This window comes from Lepidochelys kempii, chromosome 2 (genome assembly GCF_965140265.1).
Source record: "Lepidochelys kempii isolate rLepKem1 chromosome 2, rLepKem1.hap2, whole genome shotgun sequence".
NCBI lineage: Eukaryota > Metazoa > Chordata > Testudines > Cheloniidae > Lepidochelys > Lepidochelys kempii.
The window spans coordinates 56,779,687-56,795,943 of NC_133257.1; the positions used below are offsets into that span (position 1 = coordinate 56,779,687).

Below are 16,257 nucleotides of genomic sequence, written 5' to 3' on the forward strand. Positions count from 1 at the left end.
CACGCTAATTTGCAACCTGTGTCAATTTTATTGACACTTTTTTACCTACTTGTGTCTCCAATTTTGGAGTTCCCTTTAGAGAGAAGAAGGGTGCTCAGTGACAAAGGATGGTCTTGTGATTAAGATGCAGGACTAGGACCCTGAAGATCTGGCTTCAGTTCCACCAGCCTTCCTGAGAGAGCTTAGCCAAGTCCATTTAAATAAAACTCTGTGCCTTAGTTTCCCCTTCTGTAAAAAGGGGGATAATATTCCTTCCTATATCTGCCTTGTATGTTTGGGCCCCGATTCAGCAAAGTATTTAAGCACATGCTTAACTTTAAACACATGAGCATGTGCTTAAGTGCCTTGCTCAATCAGTCTTTTAAATCGTCAACACTTGAGGGGCAAGGATTCATGCTTATTTTGGTTTTGTACAGCAGCTAATATAATGGGGCTTCCATTTCAGATAGGGATTCTAAGCACAGCCCTAATGAGAATAAATAATAATAAAGCACCAAACATGCTACTTTATTTTCCAAGTCCATACTTTTAAGATATTGTTACAGCTCATGCCCAGTTAGTGTGAATTCAGTAAATACCACCAACAGATATGTTCCTTGTAGGGAGGGACTTATAAAATGTATAGGATTCTGCAAGTTGGAGCCATTGGGAAGGCCTTTTTTCATTTGGTCAAAATTGACAAAAACCACATTTTCACAGAACTGTATTTTGTAAATACTGAGTTATGCTACTATCTTTGTAAGCATAAGTTGTGTGTTAATATATAAAATACAGATGTCTGGATATAAAGTTATTCATGGATATTTTAAGCGTTTGCAGGATCAATGCCTAAATGTAAAAATTAACACTGATGCAATGTTAAGGGAGAAAAAACAGGAACTTAGTAGATAAGACTGCTCCCACAATACTCACCTACATCTTATATATTTTATGGTACATACTAAGAACAAACAATCCATACTTTCAGACCGTTGTCACAATTCACGCTCAGTTCACGCATTGACCTGTTTCCCCATTTCTGAAACCAGCGGCACCTCTCTGCCAAGCAGTAGCAGATATCATGCTTCGCAGGTCAGTTTACCAGTGGAGAAGAAAATTAGTGATGTGAAGTTTGGCTATATTTTAAGTATAATTTGCTTTTATACAAACACACACACACAGAGAGTACTGAAATGAGATGGTCAAACAGTATACACAGTATTCTTTCTTTCAGGAATCTCCGCCCAGCACCAATGCCCAGCGAGAATCACTGCCTCTAATCAGAGCCTAAGGCAAGGAGCACACTCTTCTGTCATTCACATAGCTCCCTCTACCCAAAATCTTGCATAAGCAAAAACTATCACCACCATATACATTTCTTTCAAGACTAAAAATTTGCTCAGATGCTATGAAAAAGAACATGAAAGACTGAGTGTAATTGTTGCGTCTGGTGCTGCCTGTCATAACAGACACCATCCCCAGTCAGGATCCCATTCCCTTCCCACTATATGAACAAATAAACAAAGTATTATTGAACCTGACCCATTCTGTAAACTCATAACAATCATATACTGCACTGAAACTACAATGGGTTCATTCTTTAGAATGGGCAGTTAACATATTCCATGCAGTCACTTCTGGTAAAGCTTGCCACAGTTTGCCCCCATTCAGTTGTGAGTCCCAAATTAAAATAATATTCAATTTGCCTGCCCCACTTCTCAAATTATTATTGCGGGAAGCAATAAATACATAAATGAATAAACAAACCCCAGCCTTAACAGAGACATACTGCAGATTGTAATAGATACTCCTGAATGTGTTTAAAAATACTAATTCAGGTACCAGGTGACCTTAAGTGCAGCTTCATACTGAAGCCACTCTTCAAATATGGCATTCTGGGATTCCATTTTCACCAAGCCTTTCCCTCACACACCTTCACATGACACCATCACACCTACCTTATGTTGTCTTTGTTAAGTGCCAACATTGTACTCTATGTTGGCTCCATGTACGAAGGATTGGGGACCTGCTATTGTCTTTAGCAACTTTGGCAGATGGCAGCCTGCTACCCCTTAAAAGTCTTTGTGGCAGTGACCCTCACCCTGAAATGCTCTTTGGCAGTCCTGTGCAGCATCACCCCTTTCAGACCCAGGAGCATTCTTCCTTGAGTTCCCTTTCTGGTGAGCCCCCTCACCAGGTCCCCCTGAGACCCTTCCCTTTGGGAGCTCTGTCTGTCTGGGGGCTGTTCCTCATGCCCAGGTGCTTCCCTGCTTAAACAACTGCCTCCCAGTTACTCAGTGAGTTAATTAGTCCCAACTGAACTTGAGTTGCCGCATTTGCCCTTGTGGAGCCTGTCAGAGGTAGGGTGAGCACTGTACCCATAATCTAATCTAGGACATTAGGACAGTAAGCACCCACCACCACTGCAGTTGGGAACATCACACAGCTCTGGTCTGCTGTTGCCTCTGTCAGTGCCCTGGGGCAGAGACGTGTGCCATCAGCTCTAGTGAGCGGCTGCTAGTGTAAAACTAAGACTCAAGACCCTTAAAAAATAAGGATGAAAATCTGTAACCTTTATTTACATGAACAATCCCTAGTCCCAAATATTTCCACTGATGTCCATAGGATCTATTCATGTGATCACAAATTACTCATGTTAGAGAGACATGGTGTGAGAGGCAGGAGATATGGTTCTGTACTGACTTGCTGTGTGACCTTGGGCAAGTCATGTCACCTTTCAGTGCCTGTTTCCCTTCTTGTCTATTTAGTGTATAAGCTCTCCAGGACAGGAACTCTTGTCTCACCATGTGTTTATACAATGTCTAGTGCAAAGGGGCTGTGGTTTTAGTTGGGGCCCTGTAAACACTATTGTAATGCAAATTATGATGTAAGCAAAGATTATCAGACCAGACCCTAAAAGGGAAGTTAGTAATTTTCTCATTCTCTCAGACAGCACACAAAATACAGCCTCTCCTTCTGAAGAAACATATTAAAATGGCTTCTGCTGACCCTCCTCAGTATATCAGATAGGCTCAGCCAATCAGGGAGCAATGTAATTGTAACTATGTTATTTCCACATATGTGCACAAACTCAGTGTACAACTGACTCTTGAATGACAAGTAAATTGTAAATTTATGTGGCTTAATTCCTTGAACAGCCTCAGCCTAAATAATTTAACTTTACAGGAAAACCTTGTGCTTCTCAAACATGCTCAGTTTTGTTAAACCAAAGGAAATGCATTACTCTAGAACATCATTTCACGTCCCATATTTATTTTTCTGAGCCCACATACAAGCATATGATACAAAAAAAATACTAGCATACTGCTGTACATCAGCTGTGTGACATATGGAGAGAAAACGGTATATGAAAATCAAAGGAGGAGAGCATCCAAACTACAAAATGGTCACAGGAAGCAGTACTAATCACTGCTGGAAAGAAATTGGGCTAAAAGACAAGCAACTTTACAAACACAAGGTGAAATTCACCCCTGTGCACAGGGTCCTCACAAGGTCAATGCACACTTAAATCCCACATCAGCCCTATGTTGAGGTCTTAAGTTATGTGATAGGTCTTTTATTGGCCCTCTGTACAGGAGTGGATTTCAGCCATGATGAAGAGCACTTTAGCGCAGTGAGAATGAGTAGCCTATCAAGCAGTTAATCATAAGGCTAACAAAAGCTACTTAGTATTACAGTTTTAGTGACAGACTTATGCTCTACCTAGCAACCTGAACTTTCCTGAATAGTGTTATCCATAAACTGTTCATTCAGGTAGATATATTTCTCTGCTACTCAGTGTTCATGTTAATGTGAAGTGTTGTTTTAACTCTGCCCTCTGGTAGACAATCTCAAATCACATAGGCCACTACATATTTACTATAGAAACTATGTCATTCAATAAATATTCCAGGTTTGAGAACAGTTTGAAATCACATGGCAAATAAATTGTGTCACACCATTTTTAACCACACTAGCTACCCTGAGGAGGATACTCCCTTTGTCTCAGATTGAGAGCAGAAACGTTTAATTTGTGAGAGTTTCAATGACAATTCAACTGGATTCTCAAAGTGCAGCCCTAGCAGAGTACTGACATCTGGTGGTCATTTCAGGTCTTCCCAGCAGTACATGCTGCTGTTGGCAGGCAATGAATGTGTGTAATCTCAAGGGCACTAAAGATCAAGGATAGATAACAGGGAGTGAAACTATACAGCCTGACCAATCATTAGTCTTCATCATAAATATACATACAAATTGGTAGTGTGGGCTGGACACTTGTGCTAACAGAAAACATTTCTCTAGGAAGACAACTTTATGCAGGGAAAGAAGGTGAAATTCATTCTGCATAGGCTATATTTAAATTATGTTAATTTTAGAATGATTTGAACAGATATTTTAATGTTATACTTTCAAACTCCTCAGAAATATGGCATGCTACTGAAGCACCCAGTGATGCATATTGTTTTGTGGAATTTGCCAGATACAAAGTAAATAGAGATATGCTGCAATATACAAACAACAAAGCAAGAGTCATTTAAAGCTCACAAAACGTTAACAGTGTTACTGGATTAAATTTACTCTAGCAATACTAAGTTTTTGTAAACAGAGCACATTCAATTTATCAAGATGTCCAAAACAATTGGGTCATTAAATGGAATTATATGAAACTGTCTTTTACCATCAACAGACAAACAAACAAGTGTTGTTTCCTATGTATGAATGTTTCTTACTAATGAAAAGAAGCAGTAAGATTTGGGCCATCTTCTGTTAAACACTTAACACTCTGTTAAATTATAACCAGCAATGTTCAATGAACAAATTATCCCTTTCAACATCTGCTTGACACCAAAACTATCCAGCTAAAATCCATATCTGCTCATTTCAAATGACGATTAGAATTCAACCAGACATTACTAGAGATAGACCACAGCAAACAACTAAAGTTTGTGGGCATTGGGATATAGGAGTTTGATTCAGGCCCATTACTAGATATTACAGTAACGTTTTGTCTACTAAAACAACAATGAGTCTGGTGGCACACTAAAGACTAACAGATTTACTTGGGCATAAGCTTCCATGGGCTAGAACCCACTCATCAGATGCATGGAGTGAAAATTACAGATGCAGGCATTATTATATTGACACATGAAGAGAAGGGAGTTACCTCACAAGTGGAGAACGAATGCTGACAGGGCCAATTCGATCAGGGTGGATGTAGTCCACTCCTAATAATAGATGAGGAGGTGTCAATTCTAGGAGAGGCAAAGCTGCTTTTTTAATGAGCCAGCCACTCCCAGTCCCTATTCAGGCCCAAATTAATGGTGTTAAATTTGCAAATGAATTTTAGTTCTGCTGTTTCTCTTTGAAATCTGTTTCTGAAGTTTTTTTTGTTCAAGTATAGCTACTTTTAAATCTGTTAGAGAATATCCAGGAAGATTGAAGTGTTCTCCTACTGGCTTTTGTATGTTACCATTCCTGATGTCCGATTTGTGTCCATCTATTCTTTTGCGTAGGGACTGTCCGGTTTGGCCAATGTACATGGCAGAGGGGCATTGCTGGCACATGATGTCATATATAACATTAGTAGATGTGCAGGTGAATGAGTCTCTGATGGTGTGGTGATGTGGTTGGGTCCTCTGATGGTGTCGCTAGAGTAGATATGGGGACAGAGTAGGCAATGAGGTTTGCTACAGGGATTGGTTCCTGGGTTAGTGTTTCTGTGGTGTGGTGTGTAGTTGCTGGTGAGTATTTGCTTCAAGTTGGGGGGCTTTCTGTAAGTGAGGTCTGGCCTGCCTCCCAAGATCTGTGAGAGTGAGGGATCGTTTTCCAGGGTAGGTTGTAGATCGTTGATAATGTGCTGGAGAGGTTTTAGCTGGGGGCTGTACGTGATGGCCAGTAGTGTTCTGTTATTTTCTTTGTTGGGCCTGTCCTGTAGTAGGTGATTTCTGGGTACCTGTCTCGCTCTGTCAATCTCTTTCCTCACTTCCCCAGGTGGGTACTGTAGTTTTAAGAATGCCTGATAGAGATCTTGTAGGTGTTTGTCTCTGTCTGAGGGATTGGAGCAAATGCGGTTGTGTCTTAGGGCTTGGCTGTAAACAATGGATCGTGTGATGTGTCCTGGATGGAAGCTGGAGGCATGTAGATAAGTATAGTGGTCAGTAGGTTTCCGATATAGGGTGGTGTTTATGTGACCATCACTTATTTGCACTGTAGTGTCCAGGAATTGGGTCTCTTGTGTGGACTGGTCCAGGCTGAGGTTGATGGTGGGGTGGAAGTTGTTGAAATCCAGGTGGAATTCTTCAAGGGCCTCCTTCCCGTGGGTCCATATGGTGAAGATGTCATCAATGTAGTGCAAGTTGAGGAGGGGCACTACAGGACAAGGGCTGAGGAAGCATTGTTCTAAGTCAGCCATAAAAATGGTGGCATACTGTGAGGCCATGCAGGTACCCAGAGCAGTGCCACTGACTTGACGGTATAAGATGTCCCCAAATCTGAAATGGTTGTGGGTGAGAACAAAGTCACAAAGCTCAGCCACCAGGCATACTGTGGCCTCATCAGGGATACTGTTCTTGACAGCTTATAGTCCATCCTCATGTGGAATATTGGTGTAAAGAGCTTCTACATCCATGGTGGCCAAGATGGTGTTTTCAGGAAGATCATCAATGCACTGTAGTTTCCTCAAGAAGTTGGTGGTGTCTCGAAGACTGCTAGGAGAGCTGGTAGCATAGGGTCTGAGAAGAGGGTCCAAATAGCCAAATAATCCTGCTGTAAGAGTACTCATGCCTGAGATGATGGGGCATCCAGGGTTTCCAGGTTTATGGATCTTGGGTAGCAGATAGAATACTGACTGACACACAAACAAAATCTGGCCTCAGATAGGTGCACAACTGCCACAGGGATGACAGGGAGTTGGGTCAGGTTGAACAATGCATCCATCAGTAGCCATTGACTGGTGGATTGCATTAAAGCATCTGTGTTATTTAAATTGTTTCTTCAAATCCAAACTGTAGCTTTATGAAGAAACTGCAATACAAATTTGCTATTCCCAGGTTGTACAAACAATTTTCACCAAGTTGTAACCTCTCAGTAAATAAGTAGACCAGGCTGGAAAATTACCCACTTTGAATCTTTTTGTTAGCTAAAAAACTTGACAGATGTCTGACTCTTTTCCACTAATAAAAAACAAACAAAAATGAAGCTATCCTCAGAAAATCTTACTCATATAAAAAGCTATTTTTAGTGAATAAGATATTTTCCGATAGGTTGTGGCACTTATGGGCAATATTTTCACACATGTAATTACTTACATACAATTACACCCACCTAATTTGTAGGCAAAAATATCCAAGGTATGTAGGCAAATTGGTTATTTGAGTGCACACAGCCCATGCAGGGGATTTTCAAAGAGACAAGTGGAAGTTAGGTGCCTGAATCTCAATGGGAGTTGAGAGCCTACCTGCTAGTTATGTCTTTAAAAAAATCTCCTCTTATGTCTTCCCAAATTAGCTGATTTTCACACACCCACTTCAGGTATCTTCCCAAATAAATGAAACTCATGCTACTATTTGAACCTCCATATGAGAACCTGGCCCTATAGGGCTATTTCCTAAGACAGTCATAATGGCCCCATTGCAAATCAATGGCAGTTGATCTTGGTGAAATTCTCTCCCATGCAAAGGACAGGCACAAGGACTATGGGCCACTTAAGTCCCACTTAAATCCTGTTTTCAGGGCTCAAGCGGAGCCCTGGTGCTGGTCTTCTGCACACTGAAGAATTTCACCCACAATGAGCACCTGTCGCATTGCTGCATGAATACCAATTCAATAGAAGTTCTAAAATTACATCAGTCATTTGGTAAAAGAGACAGAAACAAGGATTCTTCTAAGAAAACATTGCCACAGGATCTACAGCTCCTCATCTGAAAAGAACATATTTTATTTTCTTTATTGTCCCCACAACATTTATTATCTACAAGTATTTCAGCTTTTCCAATACATGTATGTCATTGTAGGAGACTATTATTCTGTGACAATGTTCTGCTCCATGAATCTTTCATATATGTTTATCTTGGAGATTTTCCTGGGGGTTAGAGGTGTTCCCCACCCACAACCAGGCAAATTAGAGTTTAAAAATAAGGTTGTCTTGTTCTAATTGACAACATCATGTTGACAAATCTCTTCCGAAGACACGTGAAAGCAAAATAACCCATTCCCGCTAGCAAGCCAACCAACATGGTCGTACCAAGAACTCTTGGTGCCCTTTTCTTGGCCACCCGGAACGCAGTTGGCAGAACTGCTGAGATTAATATGTTGTTGACATGTCCTAAAACTTTGTTAAATGTTTTTCTCTTCAAGACACGTTCATAATAGGCTTCCAAGTTGGGTCGTTTTCCATTTCCCCAGTTTCTTCTTGCAAACCCCAGAAACTTCAGGCGATGTAATGTAACAGCAAGCGATACATCTGCCAAACTAAAGAATTCGCCACACAGCCAAGGCTGCTGTCCATCTTCTAATCAGAGATAAACACACAAAGAATTAGGAGCTAACGAAGTACAAGGTATGTGGAAGGTTGCCTGGTCTATTACATGTATGTTTACTGCTAGTACATAAACAGATTCATAAACAACAATAGTACTTTTAAAAATCTGATTTAATAGCTAACTTCCTTCTCCAACCCCTTCCATAGTCTATACAATGCTGCAAAGTCTACCTCCCAGTTGCCCAGTAAGATCCACACTTCAGTTTGGTACTTTGAGACTCATTTTTTTGCTCCCAATTAAATTTTCTCAGGACTAAATTAACTCAATAGAGGTGAAGGGAAACAAGGGAACTACAAGGGCTGCAGGTCCCGCTGGCAAAGGCGTGATAGAATGACACAAACAGGATGACACTATTTAAAAAAACTCAAATAGGAGCTGCTTACATCTGATGAAAATTTTCCAAGCAAAAGAAAATTAACCTGTTGATCTGGCCATTAAAGGAGCTCTGCATTGACCCATGGCCTACCCAGAACTTTTAAGATCTGACAGTAATTTTTTCAGGATTGCCAATTTAACTACAAGTCCCCTAATTGCCCTCCTAGGACCCAGTCAGCAAGTTACATTCTGCTTAGATCTCAAGTGGAAATGCTCAAGTGAAATACAGTGCTCTCTGCCGTATTTTTTAAATCAAAATAAGTATATGCTCTCTGAGCCAGGGAGATCTGTGGTTATATCTAGAAGGCTGGGGAGAGAGACCTGTGCTGGGAGGGATCAGTTCTGTGCAGCTGAAGAGAAATGTGGAAGTTAATCCTTACAAAAGGAGAATAAAAGGGAAGATCTAAGCAGCTAACTGTGTGAGCAGGAGACTTGTGTGAGGAAGAAGACTAGGAGGGAGGGAGAGATTGGAGTAGTAAAAGGAAGGAATAGAAGGTCAGAGACAGATTGAGAGGTGACTTCATTGTGGTATACAAGTACATTCAGAGGGAGAAAATACCCAGTTCTACAGGGCTCTTTAATCTAGTAGTAAAAGGAATAACAAGAACCAGTGACTAGAAGTTAAAGACAGACAAATTCAAAATAGAAATAAGGCACTCTTTTTTTTTTTTAAAGCAGTGAGGATGATTAACTATTGGAACTACCAAAGGAAGTGGTGATTCTCTGTCTCTTGAAGTCTTCCGATCAAAACTGGATGCCTGTCTGGAAGATATGCTTTATTTAAACACAAGTTCATTGGGCTCCATACAGGGTAACTGCATGAAATTCTATAGCTTGTGTTACACAGGAATTCTGACTAGCTGATCTAATGGTCCCTTCTGGCCTTAAAATCTACGAATCTGTAGCTGGAAAGTCAGAGAGATAGAATAAACAGGTAGAAAAGGAGATCAAAAATATGAAAGGGATTAGAACAGGAAGAAAAACGAAAAACAATACAGTCAAAGCTGTGTTATCTGGCACTTTCCCAACTGGAAAGCTCTAAAAACCATCAATTCTGATAGGGTTGCAGCCAGGTGTCCAGATCCAGGTGGTGCTCACCTCAGGCAGCTCCCCACAAGCGGCGACATGTCCCTGTTACTCCTAGGCAGAGGTGCAGTCAGACAGCTCTGTGCACTGCCCCTACCCGAGTGCTGGCTCCACAACTCGCATTGGTAAGTATAACTCTTAGTTGACCGGAATATTTGACTAGCCAGAACCCTCATTCCCCCAACACGCCAGATAACAAAGCTTTTACTGTATATTAAAAATGGGCTTTACAATTCTGCACATTAATCTTTATTTTTGTTTAGAATTCTGACCAACAGTGAGAAGTGAAATCCGAACTGTCTGGAGGTTTGGTTCAGATGAGCACCCACCCATTTAAGCTTATTCTTATCTTGCTGAAAGTAACATACATTGTGAAATGGAAATGAACTAATTACTTCAGTAAAGACGACTCATAAAACTGCACTGGAAGTCTCATGAGAACACACTTTCCCATGTGTGCTGTGGTTTTACCTGCTTGAGGTTTGGACTGGGAAATACTTAGAACCAGCCTTCTAACTCAATTTCCGAATGACCCCTTCCAAACCCAGCTGGAGCCAGGGTGTGAGAAAGAGCATGAAAATGAAAGAACTGTGAGAATTGAGAAAACATGTTTTTATGGTATCTATGGCCTAACCAAAGCAAGAACCAGACATCTCACAAGAAAGCCTGTAATCATGAGATTTTTCTGGTCTATTTGCAGACTCAAGAGGTTTAGATAGCTTAGATGAAGTTCAGAGAAGCATCTGATTTGTCAGAAGTCTGACATGCAGCCAAATGCCACCTCCCTTCCCCTGCTATACTCTTGTCAAATCTCAAGCTAAGTGATGTCATGCCAGGTCACTGTTTGGATGAAAGATCTCTATGAGAAAACAAAGTACCTCACGAAGTAGTGTTGGTACATCTCATTTGTTCACTGGAATGTTATCATCTGATCACTAGAGCTGCTCTTCATGATGTGGGGGGTGGGGGGAGTTTGGAGACAGAGGAAATTGGAAGTGAATCTCAAGAAAGAAAAACCACGAGAAACCGTCATAAAAATGTTTGTATTTGGTTAAACAGCTCATTCTCAGCACTAGAATGATATTAAGATTTCTGAATTCAGTTTTTTAATCAATTTGGGTAACTCTTCAACAAGGAGTCCAGAAAGTTCTAGGCTTGATTATGGTTTACAAATGCAAGAAACTCTAGAGCATCTGGATGAAATTCCAGAGGGTATAGATGAATCCTCAAGGGTTTGGTAATGGAATGAAATTCTTTGCTCGTGTAACTCCACTGGCATTGTGGCAGTACAGAATTTGGCCAAAAGATTTATTCACTATTGTACCATTCATTGGTTTTAATCCGGCCTGTATTGATAGAGACTAAAAGCTGTTACCATCTGACTTCTGATTTGCTATCTATGTGAAGTGAGCTAGTTGTCTGAGTTCTGTTCTCAGTGAGTAGGAGTTCACTTACATAACACGGTTAATACCAACTAGCATCCTTATTGGTAGTCTCAGTAGAAGGGTGAAGGATTGAGAGCTTGATCCAGCTCCCAGTAAAGTGAGAGGAGAGGCTCCCATTGATTTCTGTGGGAGCTGGATCAGAATCTGGATTACCACAAAGAATGAGCTTTCTTTAAAAAGGATCGGCTAAGGTTAGGACATAGTGGCACAAAAGCGTGAGGGAACTTGCACTGCCGCTGTTCTGCAGTGTTTTTGTTCTGTGACTAGAGGCCTTTAATCTCCAGGACTGTCAGTTATGTACCTATCTCCATCACAACGGTTTAAATTCAGCATGGTATTTAAGCATATGCCTAACTTGAAGCACATGAGGCCTACTGACGTGTTTAAAGTTAGGCACGAACTTGTTATGTTGAATTGGGACCTCAAGCAATTTATGAAATGTTTTTTTAAAAGCAGTATGGAATGTTGTGGCTAATCATGCTGAAAATGTGTGATCAAGGTCTCAAAAGCACACTTAGAAGTGCTCATATATGCTCCTAATGACAGTAGCTTGCATTAGACTAAATTAGTATTGAAAGCCATATTTGACAGGCTCAGTGCAGTTAGATGGCTATAAATTAAAACGGATACATCAAGAAGTATCATACAGAACAAATGCTGCTATCTGGATGAATCAATTGTGTTAAACATAACTGTCAATAGAATTAAATAGGAATAATCCCTTACCTGGTGTTTCTTCATTTCTCCTTTGTAACTCAGTCTCCACCTGATCCAAAACTTTTTCCAATTCATCAAGTATTTTCTTCAGGTACTTTATATTATCATGGTCCAGCAGCTTAGACTGCAAATATACATAAGTTATAGTTTTAAACAATCATACATATATATTATAGTTAGCGTTTTCGGAAGAAGATTCATTTTGGGATTATAGTACATATTCATAAAATGTGCACATTTTCCCATCACAGTTAAAAGCCAAGTGGAAGCTATTGGCAATACACATATTAGTAACGACTCTAAGAACAGAAAAAAATTATTTCCAGCATGGAGATACTCTGAGTGCTTAATCTTGCAATGGGGTGAGTGCTCTCACTTCAGTCCAGCAAAGCACTCACGTACAGGCTTAACTTTGAAGTCAGTGGCATATTAAGGTTCTTTAAATTAAGCATGTATTGAAGTGTTCTGCTGGATGGGAGACGAAGTGCTAAACGTTTTGCAGGGCTGTCTCCCTGAATGAGCACACTGATAATGACAGGTGAATCATTCCAGGAGAAGTCCAATATTACCAACCAATTAGTTTAGCGGTGGGATACCATTAATTTACTCACCTTAAGGCGCTTCTGTTTTGCTATATAAGCATCTTGGAGGTCTGGATTTTCTTTAGCAAGCTTCTTTAGTTCCGATTCTGTGTTACCTATCTGGCCTAATAAAACACAAACAGGAATTATATAAAATCACCCACTATATTCATGTTTTCATCCACAAAAATTAATGAGTAAGTAGAGTTAAAAAATGCTACAAAACATATGTCATTTTAAATGAGAAGTGGTTTCTGAATGAAGTTTCCATGTCAAGTGGCTCAGAGATATCACAGTTTGGAGTAGTGGTATGATGAATTAACAAGCGGCCCCAAAACATTTTCTACTCCCTATTTTGTGATTAATTCTATAAACCAGGCACTTGCTTCCAGGGAGAAAGAATGAAGGACTGGGGAAGCTATTCATTTGTTCTTTCAGTAAACCCAACTTCTTTGTTACTCATTACCAAAGAGGGAAGGAAAATGGCACATGGCAACAAATGTAGTAAACAGCTGTATCTTCGCAGCAAATGCTTATACTTTGTTCCTGAAAAATATTTGCCACCAAGTTTTCAAAGGTGGTCTCTAATTTTGTGTGAGCAGTTTCTGGGTGCCCAAGTTTGGACACCTGGGACTGGAGCACCCACAGCTCCCTTTAAGTTTGATTGGTGTTCTGAGTACTGAGCAGTTCTTAAAAAAATCAAGGCACAAAGGGCCAAATTTTTACAGGTATTTATGCATCTAAAGTTCTTTGTCTATCTGCACCTTTTGAAAATCTGGCCCAAAGTGTTCCGAGTTGGTCAAAATTTGAGACACCTAAAATCAGCAGCCCCTTTTGAAAATGTTGGGCAGGGTGTATATTTGCTATAGGCTAGCAAAAGGTTCTGCTTGTGTAATGCGAAGAAGAAGTGTGAGTGAAGACCCTATAGTGACATTATCATTATTTATTTGTATTACAGAGGGGATAACTTTTTCATTTTTAAACAAGTGTGTAGTTTGTTTGGACCTTGGAAGAGACTCCACCAGCTCACAAACCCATGATGTCAAAAGTTAGGCTCAGAGTAAGCAAGTTTTTATTAAACACATATCTCCAGTAATAAAAAACTGAACACAGAAGAATACTTATAGGGCCTGAGCCTCCTCTCAAATTCACTAGTGGAAATTAGGTGTAACTCTTTTAGAGGCCTTGTCTACAATCCAAATGTTTTGCTGGTAGAGCTGTGCCAACAGAGTCCCCTAGTGGAGATGTAGTATAACCCAGCAGAAGGAGTTCTGCCAACACAGCTAAGCCACCTCTCTGAACAACATTAGATATGCTAACATAGTCAGCTTAGCTGCATCTATACCAGGAATTTTGCTGCACAGCTGTATCAACTAGGAGGTGTGATTCTCTCACACTGCTAGCCAACAGCTATGCCATCAAAACTTTGTAGAGTAGATGAAGCCTAAATCTGTGGAGTTAAATTGAAGTAAAATTGCTGTAAGAGAAGAATAAGGCCCATTATTTTATATGTTCTTTGTTTCAACTTTGAATAGCCGTGAAAGTCTTATTTCAACAAGTTACCTACTTGGCCTGATAAAACAGAAACAGGAATTATATAAAATCACCCACTACATTCATGTTTTAGTCCACAAAAATTAAGTAAGTGGTGTGCAAAATTGCAAAGAAACATGTCATTTTAACCAGCCTGAAGAAATGAGAAGTGGTTTCTGAATGAGAACATGGCACACATTAAATGTCTTAAAAACTGGCTAATTGTAGGTCTCCAAATTTAATTTAGAGGAGGAATTATCATTACGTGTCTGTGTTACTAGTGAGGTCCCAAGATCTGCTTCTTGGCCCTATGCAATTTATATTTGTATCAATGACCGGGAAGAAAACAGAAGCATTACTGATAAAGTTTGCACATGACACAAAGATTGGAAGAATTGTAAATAACGAAGAAGTGATATACAGTGATCTGAGTCATTTGCTAAACTGGGGGCAAGCAATGAAGCAAACAATATGCATTTCAATATGGCCAAATGTAAAGTCCAACATCTAGAAACAAAGACTGGAGGCCCTACTTACTGGATGAGGGATTCTATCCTGGGAAGCACTGACGCTGAAAAAGAGTCGGTGGTTATGGTGGATAATCAACTGACCATGAGCTCACAGTGCAATGCTGTAGCTATAAGAGCTAATGCAATCCTTGAATGTATAAATGGGGAACTCTTGAGTAGAAAGTCTATATTACATCTTATACACAGAGACCATGAAACAATACCTCCTCCCACCCCACTCTCCTGCTGGTAATAGCTTATCTAAAGTGATCACTCTCCTTACAATGTGTATGATAATCAAGTTGGGCCATTTCCAGCACAAATCCAGGTTTTCTCACCCTCCGCCCACCCCCACCCCCGTCCACAAACTCACTCTCCTGCTGGTAATAGCCCATCCAAAGTGACCACTCTCTTTACAATGTGTATGATAATCAAGTTGTGTCATTTCCAGCACAAATCCAGGTTTTCCCACCATCAACCTCAGCCTGGTCCAGTCCACACAAGAGATCCACTTCCTGGACACTACAGTGCTAATAAACAATGGTCACATAAACACCACCCTATACCGGAAACCTACTGACCACTATTCCTACCTATATGCCTCCAGCTTTCACCCTGACCACACCACATGTTCCATCGTCTACAGCCAAGCTCTGCGATACAACCGCATTTGCTCCAACCCCTCAGACAGAGACAAACACCTACAAGATCTCTATCAAGCATTCTTACAACTACAATACCCACCTGCGGAAATGAAGAAACAGATTGATAGAGCCAGAAGAGTTCCCAGAAGTCACCTACTACAGGACAGGCCTAACAAAGAAAATAACAGAACGCCACTAGCCGTCACCTTCAGCCCCCAACTAAAACCCCTCCAACGCATTATTAAGGATCTACAACCTATCCTGAAGGATGACCCAACACTCTCACAAATCTTAGGAGACAGGCCAGTCCTTGCCTACAGACAGCCCCCCAACCTGAAGCAAATCATAGAATCATAGAATATCAGGGTTGGAAGGGACCCCAGAAGGTCATCTAGTCCAACCCCCTGCTCAAAGCAGGACCAATTCCCAGTTAAATCATCCCAGCCAGGGCTTTGTCAAGCCTGACCTTAAAAACCTCTAAGGAAGGAGATTCTACCACCTCCCTAGGTAACGCATTCCAGTGTTTCACCACCCTCTTAGTGAAAAAGTTTTTCCTAATATCCAATCTAAACCTCCCCCACTGCAACTTGAATACTCACCAACAACCACATACCACACAACAGAACCACTAACCCAGGAACCTATCCTTGCAACAAAGCCCGTTGCCAACTGAGCCCACATATCTATTCAGGGGACACCATCACAGGGCCTAATAACATCAGCCACACTATCAGAGGCTCGTTCACCTGCACATCCACCAATGTGATATATGCCATCATGTGCCAGCAATGCCCCTCTGCCATGTACATTGGTCAAACTGGACAGTCTCTACGTAAAAGAATAAATGG

The 16,257-nt window shown here is 40.7% G+C and overlaps 1 protein-coding gene across 7 annotated transcripts in view; it reads right to left on the reverse strand.

Moving 5' to 3' along the window:
* Nucleotides 1-3,232: 3,232 nt before the first annotated feature.
* The window catches only part of GDAP1 (ganglioside induced differentiation associated protein 1), a 54,551-nt gene continuing 41,526 nt past the window's right edge, over nucleotides 3,233-16,257 (reverse strand). For all 7 annotated transcript variants that reach the window (XM_073330801.1, XM_073330803.1, XM_073330799.1 and 4 more), the window contains exons 4-6: nucleotides 12,754-12,848; nucleotides 12,152-12,266; nucleotides 3,233-8,488 (exon numbers count right to left, since the gene is read on the reverse strand). In XM_073330801.1, coding sequence (XP_073186902.1) covers nucleotides 8,106-8,488; nucleotides 12,152-12,266; nucleotides 12,754-12,848 — 593 coding nt within the window. In that variant the 3' untranslated portion in view covers nucleotides 3,233-8,105. The remainder of the gene's footprint in view (nucleotides 8,489-12,151; nucleotides 12,267-12,753; nucleotides 12,849-16,257) is intronic.